Source organism: Pituophis catenifer, unplaced genomic scaffold (assembly GCF_029215685.1).
Source record: "Pituophis catenifer annectens isolate HBS135680 unplaced genomic scaffold, rPitCat1.0.hap2 SCAF_1, whole genome shotgun sequence".
In the NCBI taxonomy this organism is placed as follows: Eukaryota; Metazoa; Chordata; class Lepidosauria; order Squamata; family Colubridae; genus Pituophis; species Pituophis catenifer.
The window spans coordinates 125,563,858-125,587,745 of record NW_027256881.1 but is presented as its reverse complement, the minus strand read 5'-3'; the positions used below and the strand labels follow the sequence as shown (position 1 = coordinate 125,587,745).

Genomic DNA, 23,888 nt, shown 5'->3' with positions numbered 1-23,888 from the left:
TCCCTCCTGGTTGGTGCTGGCCTCCCGGGAGGTTACACGAGCCTGGCTCCAGGGGATTATTAACGCTTCTTTGAGTGAGGGTTACTTCCCCCACTCTTTGGAAGAGGCGGTGGTGAGGCCTCTCCTCAAGAAACCTTCCCTGGACCCGGCTACATTAGCAAATTATCGCCCAGTCTCCAACCTTCGCTTCGTGGCGAAGGTTGTTGAGAGTGTGGTAGCGCGACAACTGCCCCAGTACCTGGATGAAGCCGATTATCTAGACCCGTTCCAGTCGGGCTTTAGGTCAGGGCACAGCACGGAAACGGCATTGGTCGCACTGGTTGATGATCTCTGGAGGGCTCGGGACAGGGGTTGTTCCTCTGTCCTGGTCCTATTAGATCTCTCAGCGGCTTTTGATACCATCGACCATGATATCATGCTGCGACGATTGGAGGGGTCAGGAGTGGGGGGGGCACCGTGTTGCGGTGGTTCTCCTTCCTCTCCGACCGCACGCAGTTTGTGTTGGCAGGGGGGCAGAGGTCGACCTCGAGGTGCCTTGTTTGTGGGGTGCCGCAAGGGTCAGTCCTCTCGCCTCTTCTGTTCAACATTTATGTGAAGCCGCTGGGCGAGATCATCCGTGGTTTCGGAGTGAGATTCTATTGGTACGCTGACGACACTCAGCTATACATCTCCACTCCGAACCACCCCAATGATGCCCTTGATGTGATGTCCCGGTGCCTGGAGGCCATGCGGATCTGGATGGGGAGAAACAGGCTCAAACTCAACCCCTCCAAGACTTGAATGGCTATGGCTTCCAGCGTCCTGGTATAGTCAGCTGGGAGATCTTGGCCCCCACAGAGAGGGCTCGCAACTTGGGTGTTCTCCTAGATGCACGGCTGTCTTTGGAAGAGCACATGACGGCCGTGGCCAGGGGAGCTTTCTATCGGGTTCGCCTGATGCACCAGTTGCGTCCCTTTCTGGACCGGCATGCCCTGCGCACAGTCACTCATGCCCTTGTCACATCCTGTCTGGACTACTGCAATGCTCTCTACATGGGGCTCCCCTTGAAGAGCACTCGGAGGCTCCAGCTGGTCCAGAATGCGGCCATGTGGATGATTATGGGTGCGACTCGGCACGCCCATGTAACACCCCTCCTGCGCGAGCTGCACTGGCTCCCGTTGGTCTTCCGGGTGCAATTCAAGGTGTTGGTCACCACCTTTAAAGCGCTCCATGGCTTAGGACCGGGATACATACAAGACCGCCTTCTGCCATCAACAATCTCCCACCGGCCAATACGCTCCCATAAAGAGGGGCTCCTCAGGGTGCCGTCAGCCAAACAATGCCGACAGGCGACACCCAGGGGGAGAGCCTTCTCTGTGGGGGCACCAGCCCTTTGGAATGAACTGCCCCCAGAGCTTCGTCTTAGCCCCGACCTGTGTATTTTTCGCCGTGCCCTAAAGACCTTCCTGTTTCAGCAAGCCGGACTGGCCTAATATGAATTTTAAGTGGGTGTATGTGTGTTTTAATTTGAGGGCCAAATTGTATATATTTGTTTTAATTGGTTTTAAATTTTATAAATTCATGTGTTTTAATGTGGCTGTACACCGCCCTGAGTCCCCGGGGAGAAGGACGGTATAGAAATCCAATAAACTCCAAACTCCAAATAATACATGCGAAGTAAATGAAATTGGAGTGTTTTTTATAGAGGTAGCTGTTTCAATCTTGGGTTGTGAAGTTGTTCCAACAGTTCTGGAAATGTTCTGAACTATTAGAGGTTGCTTTGAATTAGATTTGGTTTAAACTGAACAGAAACATTTCCAGAAAGATCTAAATCAGGGGTGTCAAACTCAAGGCCCATGGGCTGAATCCGGCCCGCGGGGTGCTTAAATCTGGCTTGTGGGGCCGGCTTGGAAATATCAAAGGACCAGCCTGCAGTGCCACTACCAGCCAAAATGGGCTACCCGGGGGGGGGGGCTTGTGGAACCTACATGGCCCATTTTCAGCCTCCTGCAGCACTCTGCCAGCCAAAAATGTCCTGTCTCCCCCCCTGCTCCCCTCCCCACCTCTGGCCCGTGGAGGAGAACTACAATGCTCATCCAGCCCTCAAATCCAGTTTGACACCTCTGATCTAAATAGTTGTTTTGAACTGTAAACATTTCAACTTTAAAATATTTTATCCATCACTGCTGTTTTCATTTTAAAGGGAGTTTGCTTCTAGTAATATAAAGTTGCAAAGTGAAAATTTAATGAAGTTCTGCCATGAAAAGTTATGAAGATGTAATAGGCTGTGAGAATAATCTTGGTGCAATTTGTGGGTTGCCTTCCATAAAGATAAATAAAAGGAAATATTCAATTTTTAAAATTCAAATTAGGACCTGCGAAAAATCGAATATGAAAGGTGAGTTTTTGAAAGATAATACGTACCTAAAAATGATTTTTAAAATGTTTACTTAGAACTGCAATTACTCTTTTTTAGAGAAGCCATACAATGTAAAAAAAACACCAAAAAAAGGAACTGTACCTGATTATGAAAAATACAGGAACAATGCAAAGCTGCAATTGTGCTAATACATTAACAGCATTTACATTTTTCATAGTATGGATTAAGATTAACTCTGAATGGATCTGGTTTTTAGATAATGCCAAATTTTCAACGAGTGATGCCAAAAACACTGCTTGTGAACCTTTGGGGAACCATGTGAATGAGCCTGATAGGAAATTAAAGATTACTAGGAGAATTGAAAAGGTGAGTTGGTATATCATGGTTGTAAAACCAGTAGAAGGAAGTGTTTCTTCTTTTTCCCAGGTTGAGTGATGTCTTTTTGTGCCAGGTCTGGGGGACCTTACAATCTGCAGAAGTAGATGGGAATCCTAAGGGGAGAGCACAAAATCTAATGTTTAGTGGACACAAAATCATAGCAAACCATTGAATAGCTAATCTATTCAGAGGGAAAACATGATTGGACAAGGTACACTGAACTCTGCAGCATTTTATTACATATTCCTAGAATTGAAGTTTTCTGTACTGTTATTTTCTGTTATTTGTAAAACCAACATTTGATTTGGGAGAATGCAGTGTGCAATGCTACAGCCATGAAATGGATCCTATACTTCATAATCATTTTATTTTTCTGTAACTCAAGTATTGGAGTGTTCAGAGCCATCATCAGCCACCTGATTTAATAGCAGGAGGGTTTTCAACTAAGCTAAGATTGTCTTTTCACCCATCCACTCACTCTCCTTTCTAATTCATGGAAACAAAAATTCATTAAACTCTCCGATGAGCAGCAACAAGTTTTTAAGAAGCATCTTTCACAAGACATTTCATCTTCTAGTATTTGGATTTATTCTTAAGATCAATCAATCGATCTGTTTATTTACCATACAGGCCTTTCCACATGGTTGAAATCGAAGCAATGTTTTTAGGTAGAACATTGTATTGTTTATGAGTAGTTGGAAGAACTGTTATTGAAGAGATGTCATGTCTATAGTTTGCATGTGCTGAATTGTTCTGTATAGCTTTTCAGCAGTCTAGATACTGAAAATATAGCACATCATTTTACAATAATAAAATAAATGAGCTTCACATATGGGGAAAGATTTTACAAATTTCAGAAGCCAATTCTATTTGATGCATTTAGAATATTCAATTAGAATGGGTGAATCTTCTGTAAATCATGGAGACAAATATTTGCAGTTAAAGTACAAAACTGGCAACCTCATGTTTAATTACCTTAGGTAGCTATAGATTAAAAGTACTAGACCATCAAAGCTGTTTTCTAGCAATAGTAATAACTTTGCAGCAGAGAACTGAGGACCACTCAGAAATTCCATGCATGAAGATACCCTACATATGTACACAGGGCTCATTCATTTGGGTGTGTTTATGTCAAGAAGCTACTGTTTGCTTCCTAAATGTTGAGGTATAAAAAAGCTTTAATCTTTGTAGGATTTAGATTTCATCAGAATTGGACATTGTTAAGGGCAAACAAATATGTTGATTTATTTTTCCTTATTTCTTTAAATCTTTAGCCTTTGAGAACATTAGTCATGACAAGCATGTCCCCTGAGTAAGTACCAGGTATTGTGATTATGTTTCTATGTACATATATTTTCATATCTTTGTAGTTCATAAAACTTCCTTCTTTGTCTAGTATCCCCCAATGTTTGGATTTTAACTTCCTAAAATCTGAGGCAATGTGGCCTTTAATGCAGGCCTATGGCAACATTTGGAAACAACACTTCCATTAATAGTTTATATTTGTATGCTACCATCAGAAAAGTATAGACATACACAGACTTCAATCCCTAGGATTCAAATTAGCTTTGTACATATAGTATACATTTTCTAAGTGTTGTAAAACACATCATAGTAATAATTTTAATTACCTAAAATCATTTTTATGTAAGAAGAAAGAGTAAAACTACTTTACATGGGACTGTAGTAAAAGTATGATAAATACATAAATATGGATTTTGTTAGATAGAGATATGTAGGAAACAGAACAAGTTTTTTACAATCTGTTTGCTATATGATGAAAGAATGTATGCTTACTGCATTCACTGAGTGCTGTTCCTTATTAACTGTGCTTCAAATTGCAGTATGGAATAAGACAGCTTATTTATATAAATGAAATTCAGAGATTTTAAAAGAAACAATTCAAATATCAAATTAATGACAGCATCTACCATCCTGCTGTCCTATCCCAGTAGTCATCATCAAATCCCACGTGTTCTCTCAATACCATTTTATGGCATTCCCATGGGAGCAAAATGGAGGCCAACTGAACCACTGGAGAATGCTATTCCCTCCAGAGAGAAACATTTATCACAAGACCACCACCTCTCAATATACTTCATGAAAATGGGTGCCTTAAACATTCTTTCTTAGGATGAATAAATAAGAGTTATGTATTTCTTATAATGGATAGGATGCTTCTACTTGGAGATACATGGAAGCCAAGCCATCTGGTTTAAAACTAGGACTTTGAATTTGATCCAGAACCTTATCAGAAAACAGTATAGCATTCAGAAGATTGGTGTCATCTAATTCTTATTTGAATTAGTAGTGGCTAAATTCTGTACCAATTTCAGATTTGATTCATTTTCAAAGGGATATAAATTTAGCTTGAAGGCAATAAATTACCATGCTGTTTTATTGTACTCCTACTTAAGTAAATATGTACAAAACATTCAACAATAGGAGCATTCTGACTCCTGAAACATCTGTTCCAACCTCATTGGAAATACCTGAACATCAAATAGGGCTGTCCCAAACTCCATTTTACAACTAGAAATAGCTTGTTGCTGAGGTCAGACTACTTTCAATGAAGTAGGCCCAAAATAAACATAACTTTTGGCCATTTTAATGTTTTGTACATACCTCTTATAATAATGTTTATATTGTAACTATCAAATTTCTGTAGACGTGTAATAAGTTATTAAGGTCTGCTCTCTGTTTCTTCTTAAAGGATGCAGAAAGTAACACTGCAGGTGCTGAAGAAGCTGGGTGGTTTTCTGACTTCTGATGAAGTATGCAAAAATACAAGTCATGTAATTGCAGGGAGCCCCCGCCGGACTTTAAATATACTTATGGGAATTGCTCGAGGCTGTTGGATTGTCTGTTATGAATGGGTAAGTAATACAGATGACTATCAATAGACTTTCTTTTTTCATTAAAATATGATCATTATCTGGTGACATTAATGGTAAATGAATATATGAGGTACACAGTGTAAAATATTAAAGTGTTTCTGTCAATCAAGGTTGCATAAGTTTATTACATATTAATATTAATTTTTATGCAAAATAAGCATATAAATGTGCACAACATTATTACCACCTTTTTTAAAAAATAGAAGGTATATATTTCCTATAAACCAGGATTGTGAAATATTTTGGTCACGTTTCACATTCTCTGGATGGTGGAGGCTTGCAAAGTGAATTTGGCCATATGAATACTTGTAGGTGGGACTGAGGCATCCACATTCATATCCATGGACTCACAAGATTGGAAAACTATGCTATAATGTCATCAGTCATGGAGAGAAGAGGCCCCAAATATCAAAAAAAGTTCCTGGTGCCAGTTCTAAATTTGGGACTGCAGGAATTTATTTTTATAAAAAATTCTGAATGTTGAAAATTCATAAACAATGTTAGAGAGAACTCTACACTAGAATAATTTTGCCATTAAAATGCTAAAATCCAGATTTGTTTCTAAACAGATCCTTCAAGCTCTTCTGTTCTCCCCCTCTCAGACTAAAGTATACTGGAGGTACAAGAAATATGAGGAAATAAGAAAACCTCTTTGACAAAAATAAAGGCTGGCTTACATTTTCCTGGACCTTACCTGTTCCTTGGATTATTAATGTATAGATAAATTGAAGGCTCCAAAACTGGCTACTAAAATGTACAACTGGATGCCTTCTTTGTTTATATTTTCAACTTGGTGTATGATCATTGAAAATCCCTCTTCTGACTGTAAAGAAATGTATTTATTATGAGATTTAGCCTTCCTGCTATTTCTACAAAATATCTATTGAAACAAGACAATAACACAGGCACTCAAATTAATGATAACCTTGTATTCAAAGTATACATATTGATTTTCAAAGTATTAGAAGCAGAAGGCTGTAATATCCCACTTTCCCAGGCTGGAGAGGAATCAAGTGCAGCTGCAGAAACAGGAAGGGCTTTAATGCCAAGGGATTTGTGTCACAGATGGATCGTATTTTCTGTAATCATATTCAAAGAAATTATCTCCATTCAGATGCTTCTGAACCAGGATTGTAAATACAACTGATTACACTGTCCATTATTGTATGTTATATAATTTTTAAATTGCAACTTTTCTGTAGTTGATTTTTTTTTTTTTGAAGAGGTAGACTATATAGTATGGTGTTTAACCTTTTCAATTCTGCCTTGCCTGTTTTATTTGTATTACCTGTAAACTGAGTATTTTTCTCACTAACAGATTTCTTATTACTAATATCCATACTGACTTGAATGCCTAGAGGCACATGATCCAATGTCAAGATATAGAGCTGACAACTTTTGAAATAAAAATGTGTGGTATTTGGAGAAATCGTGCTATAAGATGTTAGGGATGTAAGGGTGAGGCTTAATTTCAGGTGGAATGGAGAGAGGTCCCAGAGATTTTGTGATAAGTTACATATTTTCTATTAGAGCCAAGTTGAGAGGAGAACTGTATTGCCTTGTTTTTTTTTCCTGGCAGCTGGCCCCAAAATATGATGGAGGAAAGAAATTAAGAGTGGTTTTTTAAGTTATCTCTTAGAATTCTATTAAGATGTTATAAACACCTTTTCATCTGATGTACTGCAATTAAGGAATATGTATATATCTCTAAATAGATATATATTATCTATTTAGAGATATATAACAGACCATATATCACCACACCAAGATTACATGCAGAATATTTCAGTTTCTTATCCAATATTTAATACTTCTGGGCCATTCATTCTGGTATGATTTGATGGGAAATATAAGGAGATTCAGCAAGTGTTTGACAATGTTTTGCTTCAGATAATAAGAGTATTAAATATTTTTACAGGTGAAAAATATGAAAGAGGATTCTCACCCTTTAAACTATATTTTTTAAAGAGGGGCTAGTAGAGGAAATGGCACATTTAAGTAGATAACCACAGAGGATGTCATTTTGTTCCTGTGGAAAAAGTCATTGACTGGTTTTAAACTGCATTTGTTTTGATCTTTTGTTATAGTCTCTTTGTAATGTTCCTTCCGGGACTGGGCACATTAAATCACTGTTTTGAACATACCAGCTGTTGTCCACTGATCAAGTGATGAACAGCATTAATTGTTTCTCTTATTTTGCATATGTACAGTTTAGCACTGAGGAATGCATTTGGGAGTGGAGAATCTGGAACTTACTAACAGAGATTCATATAAGAAATACTCTTGAGATATATATCGTGTATTTCAACTGTGCTTTGTGAAGGAACTATTTTGTAGCAAATTAGCAATTTCCGGAACTAATTAATCTTAGGCCAAGCAGTTATAAATGTTGGCAACTGTCTAAAGAAATTGTGAGAAAAGTGGGCAGCACTTCAACCTATGCACTGAGAATTTTCTGGTTTCCATCGGATCTCCCTAGATGTATCCATTATGATTAAAGACTTGGAAAGTCCTCTAATTCACTCATGAAGAATACTTTCGGGCAGATAGAGTGGACTATATAAAAATAGCATTTGTATTCAGAGTCTTGCCATTTGATACATGAATGGTTTTAATCAATTTCTCTGATGGCATGGGAACAGTGGTTTAATGCATATTGATTTACCAACTAGCAAGTTAAGATTTTCAGTTTCCTCAAATATTTTTTGTTCATCTAGTCAAAACTGTCAAATAAACTTGATGTTCTGTTGCACAACCCTCTGTGGCCAAGTTCATGATGTGATCCTATATATATTCTAAAAGCTGTTGTTTTATTGATTGAGTCCTACTCTGAGACTAATGAATGTGCTACTGCAGGAAATCTTAATAAAGAAGAAGAAAATTGACAACTTCTTCACATGGTTCAAACAACATTGGGGCTGCACTTCTTTGAAAAGACATTTCCTTGTTTCTTCATGCAGCAAATTTGCTTCCAAAAACTTTGTGATTAAGTGTGATTAAGGTCTGTTGACTGAACCAAGCATACAAATATATTCAAATTCCATGCACTATTGATTATGTCTTTAAACATCTGTTTTAAGGCTGAGCATTGTCCACAAACTTAGAAGCCTGTTTCTATTATGGGCTAAACTTCTGACGAGGATTCAATGAAGTAAAATATGTTGTACACAGCGTACAGCTAAAGCATAGTTATCTGGCTTGTGTGAAACAAAGCTTGAATATGCTAATTCTCAGTGGTTCCATCACTGTCTAGGTTTTGTGGTCTCTGGAACATGGCTATTGGATTTCTGAAGAGCCATTTGAATTGTCAGTGGATTTCCCTGCAGCTCCTGTAAGTAATACTTTGCTTTTTAATTTATCATAGAATATGATAATGATTTGATTGTCATATATAAAAGTATAAGCAATGGAAAATGTTCACAGGGAACTATATATCAACTAATCCCAAATCAAATTTCCTCAAGAGGTGTTCAAACTTTTAATTACCAGTTTCCCTTTAAGCTAGAGAAAATAGAAGCAGATCTTTTAAACTGTCCAAAATACTCACAAATTATAATTAAGAGGTATTATTTTAAGAGAAAAGAACAAGAAAGAATAACAGTCCAATATTCTTATACATTATACTGAGTTCACATGTAGAGTTCTATAAATTGCAAAGGTATTTCGAGCTTTAGAATACCTATGCAAATATCTAATATGCAAGGTATAAAAATAGTGGTCTGTTATATACTCAGTATTAGGTTTTAAAGAAAAGACGTAAAATATAGAAATATTTTTATACAGTCTTATTAAATATACTATGTGCTACCAAATATCCTTGAATATGTGATTACTAAAGGCAATAATCTGGATATAGGCATTAATTACAAAATATTTACATAATTACAAGGAACAGCATGAATAATAAGATACAATATAGTTTACAAAGCAGTGCTCTTTTTAAAATAGCAATTGAGAGTTCAATTGTAAGATATAAAGTAATGTTTAAGACTGAAGAAATTTTAGATAATCTAGATATATTTCACAGTTCCAGTTATGCACAAACTTCATAAATGTTCATGAAAACAAAGTTCTTAAGGTCCTGCAGAATCCTTTTAACATTCTCCTTTTAAAATCATTATCGCTTTGGTTATTTCTTCTTACATGTTACATGACTGAACTGTGATGAAATTCAGCAATGCTGAAATCAGGAGTAGAAACACTGATTCCTATAGAATGCATATGCATGTTGTTCAGGCAGAAAAATTGGTCATAGTGTATCCATATTGTCAAAGTATATTAAAATTATGTCAACATAATTTTCCAACATAAAAGTGTAGACTTTATTTTAGAAATCTGTTGGGCGGATCATCATAGTTGTGGCCTTTAGAGAATAGCCTGCTCCTTTCCAGTAGTACCATTTAATCCCTTTAAATTTGTTTGTGTTCTGTCGCAGTGGATAGTATAAACCATTTAGATTGGAGGGTCCACATGCATCAAACCACCATCCTGTATAAAATAAAAGGAAACATGAAAGAGATTCACATATTTATATTTTGTAAACTAGACATACAACTTCACTTTTAAAACAATTAATTAGAATATTCATGCATAATTGACATCTTTTCCATATTTCCATCTCATCTTCACCTTCCAAGTGCTAATTCAGAGCACCCTTCTGACAGTAACCATTTTAAAGGGCTAAACATGAAAAGCCTCGTGAAAGAGGCAACTCTTAAAGCCAGTGTTTGGTATTATAGAAGCCACTTGATACTTGCTTATCACTTATGCCTCAAAAGAGCTACATTGTATGGTGATCGACTGTAAGCACTGAGCTGATTAAGCCGAGTGAATATTTACAGGCCTCCAAAGTTGAGCATTCTTTAAAAGAGGTCAAACTCGATTTCATTGAGGGCCGCATCAGGGTTATGTTTGACCTCATGGGGGGCAGAGTGGGCATGGCCAGCTTGATGTCATTTGTGTGGGGGATGCCTGTGGTGGCCCGAGCGCTCTGCCAGAGAAAACAGGCTCCCCAGTTCCATTTTCGGCTTTGGCAGCCTCCTGCAACCCTCTTCCAACGAAAACAGAGCTCAGGATGACCTGCATGTGGCCCTCCCAAGCTTCGCTGGCAGAGGCATCACGGGCCAGTCCTTCACTGTTTCCAGGGCAGCCCCACGGGCCAGATCTAAGCACTCCGTAGGCCCGATCCAGCCCCCCAGGCCTTGAATTTGACACCCCTGCTTTAAAACATAATATGGCTATAATATTTCCTGGGGACTTCCAGGGAAGCAGTGGCACACTAAAAACACTTTGTGAGAGTGAAGCCAATAACTGCAGTAGAGCGAAGACCCAGTGAATGGATTGCTCCTTGAAATTCCCGTGAGGAGCAAGGAGAGGACCAGGATTGCCTGCAAGTGATCCATACAATGGCTCTTCATGAGGAAATTGTAAGACAGCAATCTTTGATCAGTTTTAGAGCTTTGGGAGCTGAAGGAAAGTAATATCTGTCCAAAGCACAGTTCAGAGCCTTCAAAAGGACGCTGAGTTTGCATATTTTCTTTCCTAATCATTTTTCAGAATTGCTTGTAACATTGTTGTGATACTAAGAATCCTCAGAAAGGCAAGTTTCATTATACCAGGTGAGTTTTCTCCTAAACTTGATGATAAGAGTTTCATGCAAGGACTTTAAAAAATTCTTATTTTTGAATAAACAGCAAAAGGATGATTAAAAAAATTGATTTTGGAAAGTTCTAAATGAATTAAGGGGCAAGATTTTGAAACTAATTGTAAGAAACCCTCCCATGAGAAATAATTGCTCAGAGCCAGATTGGACTACTGGTTAAGGCACCAGGCTAGAAATTAGGAGATTGACTTCTTGTCCCACCTTAGTCTTGAAAGCCAGCTGGGTAACTTTGGGCCAGTCACTCTCTCTCAGCCCAGCTCATTTCACAGGGTTATTGTTAAGAGGAAAAGAGAAGGAAGGAGTGTTATGTTCTGTATATTCACTGCCTTGAATTACTTATAAAGTAATAAAGGTAGGATAAAAATCTAATAAATAATAAATTAAGAAAAAAATGATAAAACGGATTTTGAAGGTTGGACACTAGAGGGAGCCAGAAAGAACTAAAACTATAATTAAAGGAAAAGTGACACATTAATATAGAATGGAGCAAAATATATCTCATCTTAAAAGAATTCAAGGATATTTGGGAACAATGCACTCACAAATTGTGTGCCATTATAAAAATGGATTCAGAAATAATATACCAATTTTACTGGATAAAACAAACTAGGTGTCAGCGTCTCAGAACTGACATAGAAAAGGGAGGAGAAGCCTGAACTTTTGCCTGCTTCTGTCAGGTTTCAATGCTATCTCAAAATAAATGAACTTCCAAACTGCCGATCTTTAAGGAAATTTTCTCTTTATTCGAGCACAGCAACCTGATCCTGACTCTTCGCGGTCAGTACTGACCTTTGCCCCCCAATCCCTCCCTTTCCGATCCCCAATTCTCTGCTTCTCATTGGCTATCTTCCAAGTCACTTTCCTGATTCCTTTTTCGTTAGGTCACAGGAATGTCTCCCCCCTCCCCATCTCCGAGGAGACTGAATCTTCAAAGGGATTTAGCAGGCAAAAGTTCAGGCTTCTCCTCCCTTTTCTATGTCAGTTCTGAGACGCTGACATCAGGACTAATTCAAATGTTCTGAAAGTAGATTTTAAAATGTCAGACTGTAAGAATGATACAAAAAATGTTACGTTGGATTTACAAATGAAACTGGCTGATATCTTAATAATTAAAGGGAACAGAACATCATTAATCAGAATGGCATAGATAACTTTCTTATCTTGGATTTACAAAGGAGATGTATTAAACCTATAAAGGAGTTTCTAACAAGAGGCAAAATGGTACGAAATTGACTTTTAGGACACTAAAGGGACTAAAGATCAAGATTCTTAAAAGGAGATGGAATGAATACAAAGTTGATTTATTTGATCAAGGTTAAAAACATATATGTTGCTTCTGATAGTTGTTGGTGGATTTTTCTTGACTATAACTGAATGATAAGGCTTTAAAAATTTCTTAATATATAAGAGGTAAGATATGGGAAGAAGAGACGTTTTACTTTATAACTTACAAATAAAATAAAGGAATATAAAACTACTTTGTCCCAAAAGTCCAAAGTCACTCAGCTGGCTTTGTGCCTAAGGCAGGACTAGAACTCATTGATCCTCCCAGTTTCTAGCCTAGTACCTTAAGCACTACACCAAACTAGACAGTTGATTTTCATGTAATAGTACTAACATAATACAAAAAAATCTGCATTAACAATTATCAAAAGAAAAAATACTCTGTCATATTAGAATTACAGTTTGTTTATTATTGCTATTCATAATAGCACCCTCTCCAGTTTTATAAGTAGCTTAGTTCAGAGGTTCCCAATCTTGGCAACTTTAAGATGTATATATTTCAACTTCCAAATTTCACCAGCCAGCAGGGAAATTCTAAATGTTGAAATCCCTGCATCTTAAAAGTTGCTAACATTGTGAACCCCTGGCTTAGTTCCTTGTAAAAAATATAAAATGCAATCTTCTTGATTAGATCAAATGCCTGTTTAGCCCAGCATCCCCATTGCAATCAACCAAACTGCTATGAAAAATACAGCAGCCTATTCTTTCTTTATTTTAGTTTTGATCAAGTTATATGCTACCCACTTCCAAATTATTCTGTACACTCACAGCATGAATGTACAAACATTAAAAATTGTGTGTGTAATTTTTTAAAAGAAAAAAAAACCCTAAACTAAAAACTTGATTGCATAGATAACTCTTCAGTGTCCTTGTAAACTAATAATAAGAGGGTTTCCCTCAATTCCAGCAGAATCTGTTCCAAAAGAATTAACTGCAATTATCCAGCAACAATTATTCAAAGATATGCTGGTACTAATCTTAGAAGTACTAGATATCCATCAGTTAAATACATTTGGCTCTGACATTTTAATAGAAATGCTGTGGAGTAAATATGAGTAGAGAGCACCATAAAATGTCTGTACTTTTCCCAGATTATTATTGTTGTCCTCACTTTTTCCAAGCAAATCAGTTTAATTTTTCATTTCATTCAGTTGCTGATGTTGATGTGAAACCTTTGTGGGGTTTCATGGATCTCATTAAAGACAGTTATGTGGAAGTTAACTCGGAGCCAGGGCCAGTGTGCTAATTCTGAGATCTTCCGGAACTCATTAAATTCTCACCAATTTCCTGACCCATTTCTCAGTATCTTAGAGGGCATTCTTGTGGTATCGTGCTGTGATTATAGCCTTGCATTGGTGCAAAAGAGTGAAAACAGCACTGATTGGACTATGCTTCCCTCCACCTCTATCCTCCTCCTTTCAGATTCTCTCTGCTGCTCCAGAGTAGATATTGGAAAATGACTTTTTCAGTTATAATGTTTTGAGCTAGTCTAAACATAAAGTCTCCTGGTGGAGCTCGACTCCTGATATCTACACAGCCATGTCTGTGTAGTTTTCTTTGCATATTACAGAAGATTTTTGCCACTGCATCTGGGAAGTCTTTCAACTTCCCAATCTAGACTGAAGTGCTGGTAGTATCCCATCCAAGTATTAACCAGGCGTGATCCTGCAACCTGCAACAATAGAGTATCCTGATAGATTTGCCTTAGTTTACTTACACAGGTCATTCTGATCTTTCCATTTTATTATAACAGCTGGTACGACCAAATGTATCTGCTTTTTACTTTATGGATAGATAAAGTGCCAACAGAAATAGAAAAGTGTGAGAATAGGAAGAGAAGAGAAAATGCCGCTCTTACCTCCTGTTAACATTTGTGAACATTTGCAGATGCATTTGTCGTTGTCTACATCCTTTGTGCTAAACCCATTTCCTGGTTGACTGATGCTGCTTATTTTGCCGGCTGTACCCGTAAGCCCTTTAAGGTTGATTCTGTAGACAAGCAAAATGGGAAACAAATTATTGCAGGCTAAAGTGGTTGCGCTGGATTTTCTGTAGAGAGGAAATATTTTCCAAGAAGTATCCTGTTCCCTTCTCTGGTTAACAATCTACGATTTGCCTTTTGGAGAGTATGCCAGGGACTTTTTGTCAACAGCATATGTTGTTGTGAAAAAAAGATTAATATATTTTCTCCTGCGTTGTTGAACTAGCTTTAAAATAGCAACAATAATAACTAGAGGTAGTAAATCTTAATCAGTTGTTTATGGAAGTCTGTATTTAAAATGTACAGTACAGGAAAATACTTGGAAATCTATACATAAGAAATTACTGATAAAGACTTTTATGATTGATTCTACTTTGTTCCTCTTATACATATTGTATCAATCCTTCATCATTTTGGAATTCATACAAAAGTGAGAACAGAGAAGAGTGGATCGAATCGGTCACCTATATTTCTTTGGTTATCTATCTATTTATTAAATTTATTTGCCATCCACTTTGCCACAAAGCAACTTCCAGTTAGGACCACTAAGATTCACTATATATGGGAGAAGGGGGAGGATTGTACATATGAACACAAGTGGAGTGAAGAGGTTAAGGTGGTGGATGAGGAGCAGGGAGATTTGGTTACATTTCAGAAGGAAGTATATTTGCATGCACATGTGTAGAAATTATTGTTAATATTATAAAGGATTGAGATAATAAGCTCTTTTGCAAAGGCTGTCTTCGTGAACATAAGCTCTGTTATACAACTCAGCTATTTCCAGATGAGGAAATAGTTAGATTGCAGTAAAAATTATTGTTAATTTTGTTTCTTAGTCATAAAGCTCATCTAGTGATATCTAGTAGCTATATTCCTGTTTTCAGTCGCCTCTTCCTGAGAGTGTGTTAATTTAATATGAAAATATACGCAGATATAATTATTTTGTGATAAGTGGGGTTCGTAGCACACTTACTAACATCATAATATTCCAAATCCTTTGTTGATACAAATGCAAATAAGTTTCTTAAAGCACTTTTCAGATAGTGATCACTGTTTGGTATCGTTTGGAAAATTATGCACCAGTGACCAAGGACAAGTAAAATGAAAACTGAATAGAGGACTGGTATACGGGACAGGTATATTTACACATTTTCCACAAAACAGATCACCCTCATTCTCACTTCTATGTATAACACAAGTATAGCATGCAAATGGCATTAAGGCAATTACTAAGTAATGTCGTAGAAGAACAACTCTGCAATTGTTCATGTTGACTTACCTGTATTTTAGTTCTTCACCTGCTAAGGAAAAATGCTCATATAAAGAATATGCCTCATTTCCTTCCCAGTCTTTCAACTGTATTCTCAGAACATACTGCTTCTGATTGGTTAGCTGAGAAACCAATTCATTTCCTAGCCAGTATTCTCCAGAAGGGTTCCCAAATCCCTGTAATCCAAATTACATATTTAAATATATTGTTTTTTTTTTCATTTTGAGATCAGCACTTCACACCTTTAAAAAAAAAAAAAAGTCATCTGAATTGAGTCAAACCAGCTGAATTTCTCCATTTGGGAAAGTGAAATTGTTCAAACACAGATTTAGAGATGGGAAAACCAAGTGGAACCATTTAATTGTTTAGCTGTCGAGAAAATTGCCATAAAAAAAGATCATACATATTTTTAAAAACACAATTGTAAATTAAACATTACTGTGTTAATAGACAATCTATATACAACAGATGAAATCTATATTTCATTTTACAGCAGAATTGCCTCATGTATTTTCCTCCATTGACAGGAAATAATATTCAAGTTTTAGTGACATAAAATAGGAAGGAGATGGTTGAGATGATTCTTGGGATTCTTCTGATTTTGTTACTACAAAGTGTTAAGCTATGTCATTAGATGGCATTGCTTGAGACAATATGTCTTGACAAAAAATTAGTAGTAGCTGGTAGCAATCAGGTGATAGTACTCAAGTCCAGTAACAAAGAAACACAGGGCATGGGTAGATACAATTCAGCTATGTTTATCCAAGTAGGCAGAAGCAAGGGGGGAAATTAAGCCTTTATTCAAGTTTTTTTTTTTTAATAAAAGCAGTTCAATGGAGACAGCAGTGGAAGAGAGAGAAGAAATATCGAAGATATCAGTGTATGAATCATTTTAGCATGGATGGATTCTCTACAAATCTGAAAGGGGAGCACTATCTGTTGTGCATTGGTACTGTAGTCCTTTACATATTTTTAAAACACATACACATATTTGTAAATAAATGAAGATACTGTAAAAGGCTGCTAGCTTTCCTGTGACCGAATTCAAGAAAACCCATCCCAGGGTAAATGCTAGAATTTTGAGATGCCCAGTCCAGAATATTTGAATACAACATTTATCTGCATGGCTTAACATGCAAAAGGCTATAGGTTTAACTTTCTGGCTTCTTCAGTAAAAAAGTTCTTGAATGTTAATGCTGGGGAAAAAATTAAAATTACAACATGATCAGAGTAAGACTGTGTCATGTAGAACACCAAGGAGATATATATTCAGAGTCTAATCAAAAGCTTATCACATTGTTCTGCTTACCATTTTATATTCCGCCCATGTTCGGTCAAAATCTACATTGCCATCTAAGCGTCGCTGAATAATTGTCCAGGCTCCTCCTGCCGTCTCCATATCACAATATGTCTGCCAGGACACACAGATATAGAAATTGTTACTCACTTAATTGATTTTTATCCCAAGTTAAAGAGTTAACAAAACTATGTCTATTTATGGGAGGCAAAATTTGCTTGCTCATTTTTTTTTTTACTTCCCATGTGATATAAAAATACAGTTCCCATAATCATGTTATACTTGAGTATTATGCCTTGTGCAGAGAAACAGAACTGACAGTAGAAGTATGGCAACATACTCCACCAATGCTTGCATGCAAACAAGCAATCAGCTTTCTTTCTGTGTTCAGTTTGAATAGTACTAGGAAACTTTGTGTTAGGGCCTATAGTATTATGTCTGTTTATATGAGCACATATAATAAAAACATGTTCCTGGAGTGATGTGAATGCTGTCTAGCTCTCCATCAAGCAGATCCTGTATTTTGCTGCCAGTTTTGATTCTTCAAACACTTCTGTTTTTGAAATAATAGAAAAAACATTTCTGTTTTTGTTTTTGAAACCTTTTGTTGTTCTTCCTTTGGGGGAATATCTACCAGGCGTAATCTGTAGAATTAAGATTTCCATTAGTAATATAATGGCATATAAAGCATGCTATCTTTAGAAATTCATTTCTCGCTTCTGGACTTTGTGTTCGAAGTGAAAAAAATGAAACTTTGATTTAGCTTTTGTTGATGAGATAAGTTTGTTGTTAGAGAAATGGCTAGTATATATTATTAGGTAAAAGTAGAAAAAACGTTGAGGTTGTATGTTATTACTTATTCTGCTATGCCAAAGACTCAGAAGTCACTGCTTTTCTTTTCCCCTATACTTTTTCCTCTTCCTTTTTTCTTCCTTCGTTTTCCTATTTTCATTTTTCTTTGTATTTTATATTTTGATAAGCTAACAAAAATTTGTGACCAAAAAAAAAGAAATACAAGACTAGTTCTAACAAGATATTTAAGGAATTACATTTAATAAGGCTTTTTGGTTAGGGTTGAATTGTTTGATTATTAAAAGGCCTGATTAACAATTGAAAAGTGCAAGAGGGTCTCCTGTTTTTACACAACATTCACAACTATACCAAACTTTGCAGATGTGCAAAGTTTGTCACATCATACCCAAAAAGACTCGATCGAGGCTGTAATTGCTGCCAAAGGTGCTTCAAAGATGGGTGAAGGGTCTGAATATTTATGCCAATGTGATATTTCTTTTTTTTTCCTTTTTAATAAATGTACAGACATTTCTAAAATTCTGTTTTTATTTTTTCATTATGGGGTACTGAGTGTAGATTGAGAAAAAAAATGAGTTCCAACAACTGTAGAATCAGGCTACAGCATAACAAAATTGACAAAAGTGAAGGGGGTCTGAATACTTTCTGAATGCACTGTAAATGTCATCCATTATATCAGAACTGGGGGGGAGGGTGTCCAATTAGATTTTTAGTTGCACCTCTCAACAGTAATCCTCCACCCCACAGAGTTAACAGCTTCTGCATCTTGAGATATTTATGAAAGGCGTGCAGGCCAACCATTTCAAGAACAAACTCATGTTGCATCATTTATATGCCTTCCTGAGTTTCATACAAAAAGACAAGGGATTTAGCCATTATTTTGTAATGCAAGAAATAGGGAAAGCAAGATGATGTTAACAATATCACAGTAGTATAGCTTCAACAAGAAAGCAGGCATGTCAGCTTTGCATTGCGCTTCCTAATGAATGCTTGCAGGGGGAAGAAAACAAGATTAGCAACGTACATTGTGCTGCGGTGTTTATAAGTCCCTCGAGAGGCCAGAGTGTGCATTGACAGGAAAAGATCAAAACATAAACAGCTGAAGTCTGGCAAATAAAAGGCAATTTTGTTTCTCTGCCCAAAATAAAATGTAAAGCAACATCAATAGCACTGTAAATCCCGGTCTTACAAAAAGGCCATCAATATTTTCCCTAAAAAGGTAATGACAGTAATTCTGGTGTTATCATGGGCAGAATGAAATCCACTAGGACTGTTTCTGCAGAACTTCAGTTTTCCAGGAGTAGTATGTGGGACTCCAGGCAAGTTACATCAAAATTAATGAAGGTTAAGCGGTAATAGTGTTTGATGGATTACACTCCTAAGGCTGGAATAATCCATTAAACTGCTGCAAATAAAGAGGGTGATGGCAGTCTAAACACTGTAATCATTCTACTCTGTGTTGCAGGTCTGGGAATAAAAATTGTTCCATCAATCATCCTGCCTAATTGTTGGCCTAACATTGACCTCACTTTGAGACAGTTTTTAAAAAATATCTATAGGAGCACAGTGCTAATATAAAAACCCAGTCATACTTTGAAATGTATATGGTTGACATATTCTATATGCTAAAGATAGCATCTCTGATCAGACCTGGACTTAAGATAATACTTTCAATATGTTCTGTTAACCTGAAAGTAAGATTCTCCTTTTTCTAACCCTTGAAAACTGAGTGATTAAGCTTTTTAATTTATACAACTTTAACTTATACAACTGTACAAAAATATTTGATACTGAAGGAGTTTCCCATTCTGATTAATGTAACCAAGAGAGTGTAATACCTTTTTTTCTTCTCCTGTGTTAGATATAAGTAATGTGTAAATACCACTTGCTGTAAACCCCATTTTGAATGCTTCTGAGCAGTCTTTGAAACTGATCTGTTCTTTTCCAGGGACCAAGGCATTCTTGGATGCTAAAAAACAAAATGCAAAAACATATTAAGAAAACTGTTATAAAAATCTCTTAAATTCAGTTGCAATGGAGATCTGGTCTAAATACTATTTTTTCCACCTGCCCCATCTCTACCATTTTTCCAGCCTTTTCAATCTGTTTACTGTTTAAGTAAGGTCTATAAATCTAGTTTCCTTACAATACAAGTTTGTTTCCAGTCATTTAATTGTTTTTCCACACTTCTTTGATAATTAGAACTTAGCCCTCTTGACACTGGCAAATGTTCAGGATATTTTTTCCACATCGCGCTAAAGCCAGTATGATTTGTTTACTTGTTTGTGCGCTACTTAAGAGATAACATCAGCAAAAACATTAGCAGTTTCAAAGTTCTCAAAGAAACTATTTTTAAACTGTAAGACTAATTGGACAGAATCAACTTCCTTAAACAAAACAAATATCTTATGAATTGATTGTGGAATGCTTATAAAAACCAGCCAGATCCTCAACAATGTGGTAACCAGTGGAAAGTTCTTGTTCAGATTGTCATTTAATCAGATCTACCTTCCTTCAGAATATTTTGTTATATTCTGCTCCCCTGTATCCCTGCTCCCCTGCCCCAAATCATTTGCCCACCATTCCTTGTCCACTGAGCAAAAGTATCCACAGGATGGAATTTTAAAAAGTCAAGATGGTAGCCATGGCAATGCAACCAAAGCTCTGTCTGCTTGTTATGCATGCCACATGTGCATCACATGTGAAAATCAGACAAACTTTGATCACTCTTTTCTTTCTGTTTTTTACTATATTTTTATTATATTTTGAGGATGCCCTGCCACTGATGAACTTGCTTAGTTCTGGCTGACTATTTTGGTTTTCATGTGTTAAGATTTCTGTAATGGATCAGACGTTACAGATGCCATATATTTGCTGATAATTCCCTCCCTGTTGAATTCTGGATCCTCACTCAATTTCTGTATCTATTAGACTTAACTATCTAGTAAAGTAATTTTGGCAAAAAAAAATATATCTTTTTGGTGAGGAAATATTTTTATTTCGAAGAGGTGCTGAAACAGCAAAACACTCACACAAAGCTAGAAAGAATCAGTTTTGACTTTTCAAACAATTGTTTTAATTCTGATACTGGAGAACGGAGAGAATTGTATTTGGCAGAATTCAGCCCTCCGTGGTTACGTTCTCATAGTGTTAGAGCTTGTTCTGTCCCTCTGAATGACCCACTGGTTTACTATTTTCCATATTAGTATGGTATGAGGTTTAACACCCACACATAGAAGCGGACTCCCAAGATTTAGCATTGGTGCCAAACTCAGGGTGGTTTGGCCACTCTTAATCCTTTCTTTATTCCCAATATGTGGCTAGGGAATAGGTAGGGAATAAAACTTTCCCAAATCAATACAAACGTGATATAATTAGGCTTTATATTAAGAAAGAAACTGAGGATTACTGTGGGAAGGGAGGATTTTGAAGCTGAGGAAAATTGCAGGGAACAGAAAATGCTAACCAAAAAGCAATTAAGAAAACTATTCGTAGCTCAGAATTGAAGCGAGCGGTTCTTGATGCTATCTGAGCTTGGTTGTTTTCTTGCAGATGTTTCATTACCCAAGTCAGTGCACTGATGATGTTACCTAGTTTGGATAATGAAATGTCTTCAACTGTCTAGCATTCCAAGAATGGCGTCTGTGTATTCTACATCATCAGGATAACAATGACTCTGTCTTCTTTTTTACTTACGTTGTGGCGTAGAAATCATAGCAAACAAGTTTTGCACCGTTTCCCTCAGGTCATGTTGCTGCTTTTGCAGGAATGAGTTATTAGCAGTAGCGTTGACTAACTGTTTCTCTAATTCTTCTATTATGGAGTTCTGTCTAGAAACAAGTGACTGAAGCTTATCTTTCTCTTCTTTCATTGATTGTAGTTGGGATATGTGTTTGCTTTCCATTTCAAGGACCTTTTTTTCTAAAAGGCTAGCAAAAAGAAAAATCAGCTTTGATTATTGCAATATTTTATGCAAATTAAATCAAATAAATAAATGGATCTGAGCTAGTGAAAGTGCCCATGGTGGTGAAATATAGTCTGATCAAAACTTACAAAAATGACATACGGGCCCTCCCCATACATAACATTTCTTTATTAGCAGGGGCAAAATAACCTCAGATCCTAGTTACTAAGATTATTACTAAGTAAGTAATAATCCCTTAGTAAATTACTGAGTCATCATTTCTTTGATTTCTGATTCTTCCCTCCCCCCACTAAATAAGGAGAGATACAACAACAGTGTGATCCCAAGTGCTTTGTGTGTTTTATTCTGGAGAAAAATATAATGCTATGTCCAAACTTTGTAACCTATGTAAAATAAAGACAATATGTATTATTTTATTTAATATGCAGTAAATCTACAACAGTTCTTGTTTTGCATAATTTATGCTGATCTTGATAGATGTGAAAAAGGAGTTGGAATATACAGTATATTGATGTGAAACTTCTGTCTCTAAAGACTGCTTCATTGGATACTTTAGAAAATGAATAGTAAAGTTTTCAGGACACTGAATTCTGCAATCAATTCCAAGTTTTGTATTCCTCCAAGACACATAAACTTGTTTAAATGAGAATGCTTTAGAGCAGTGATTCTCAACCTGTGGTCCATGGACTTGGGGCGGGGGTGCAATGTTGTCACAGGGGGTCCACGAAGGCTTGAAGGAATTTTATGATTTAAGGTAATTAAAGGAGGTCCATGCTGAAGAAAGGTTAAGAACCACTATTTTAGAGTACTGATTGTACAAGTCTATTGAATATAGGACTGCGATCAGTGGCCAAAATGATCTCTGAGAATTTAGAACTTTATATGTACATACCTCTGTACAGTATACGCCACTTCCAGATAACTATAGTTGAGCTTGGGTCAATATTGATACCTATTAAGAATCTTTTCAATGATATCTGACCTCTGTTTTAGCATTATGGGTACCTCTAAAATAGTCACAGGAGGCCACATGCCATACTGATCTCTCTCTCTCTCTCTCTCTTTTTTTTTTTTAATTTACAGAACACTTTGAATCAGCATAATTCAGATCGATTTTTTTAAAGGTGCTAGATTGAACACAATCCAACGGAATTGAAAACTTTCCACCACCATCCAACAGCTGCATCATGCTAAAATCCGAGCCATGCCCAGTTATATGATATCATGCCCTACCTACTATAGCCTTGGTTGCTAAAAATATGCCTAACCAAAAGGTCTTATCTACAGGTGCCAAATGGTTGTCCCTATCTACCTAGAATGCTACCTACACAATTGCTCTCACAATATCCAACTGTTATGGTCTTCAAGCCTTCTAGTCCAAGTGAAAAATGCACAAGTTAGTGCCACCTTTGAAATGATTCAAGTTCTGAGTTAGCTGTCTAGATATTGTTTTGCTCTTGCCCCAGTAAGTGTAGAAACAGATTTTATAGTGTCTGTTCCAAAATATTCTTGTTCTATAAATATTTGTGACTTGTTAATAAGTAGTAAGTGACTTGATCCAAATCTATTCCTTCCCTTATTCCATTAAATGGTATATGAATAATGAGCCCATGTTGATTTTGCTCCTCCAGGAGCAAATCTTGTTTGCATAAAACAAGCTTAGCAGGAGCATACACAAATATAGCAAGAGAGTGAAGACAAATGTGAAAACATGCCCTTTCCCCTCAGCGTTAATGTTTACCAGAAGTGAGAAGTTCTTTTATGTATCTGAATTCCTACCAAATAATAGTTGGGCTCATTATAAGTTCAAGCCTACCTTATGCTATTCTTAAGTATAAACCTCTATTGTTTTTAATTTTGGAAAGCAGCTTGTTGATCTCCATTATCTTTCCACCAAGATGTCAACAACTCACTATAAAAGCAAGAACTACGCAGCTGAATGAATGTACTTGCTGTCCAATTTAACAAACAGTAAGGTTGGCTTCTCAACACATGGATCCAGCCAACTGCATAAGCAGCCAACAG

General features: G+C 36.7%; 2 protein-coding genes across 2 annotated transcripts in view; one reads left to right on the top strand and one right to left on the bottom strand.

The window, feature by feature from the left end:
- Window positions 1-23,888, top strand: part of MCPH1 (microcephalin 1) — a 123,338-nt gene that overhangs the window by 21,627 nt on the left and 77,823 nt on the right. The window contains exons 9-12 of the mRNA XM_070954912.1: window positions 2,616-2,725; window positions 4,012-4,049; window positions 5,451-5,613; window positions 8,888-8,965. Of these exons, the coding sequence (XP_070811013.1) occupies window positions 2,616-2,725; window positions 4,012-4,049; window positions 5,451-5,613; window positions 8,888-8,965 (389 nt within the window). The remainder of the gene's footprint in view (window positions 1-2,615; window positions 2,726-4,011; window positions 4,050-5,450; window positions 5,614-8,887; window positions 8,966-23,888) is intronic.
- Window positions 9,962-23,888, bottom strand: part of ANGPT2 (angiopoietin 2) — a 44,956-nt gene continuing 31,029 nt past the window's right edge. The window contains exons 4-9 of the mRNA XM_070954925.1: window positions 21,635-21,867; window positions 19,777-19,907; window positions 17,141-17,242; window positions 15,841-16,007; window positions 14,439-14,569; window positions 9,962-10,122 (exon numbers count right to left, since the gene is read on the bottom strand). Of these exons, the coding sequence (XP_070811026.1) occupies window positions 9,962-10,122; window positions 14,439-14,569; window positions 15,841-16,007; window positions 17,141-17,242; window positions 19,777-19,907; window positions 21,635-21,867 (925 nt within the window). The remainder of the gene's footprint in view (window positions 10,123-14,438; window positions 14,570-15,840; window positions 16,008-17,140; window positions 17,243-19,776; window positions 19,908-21,634; window positions 21,868-23,888) is intronic.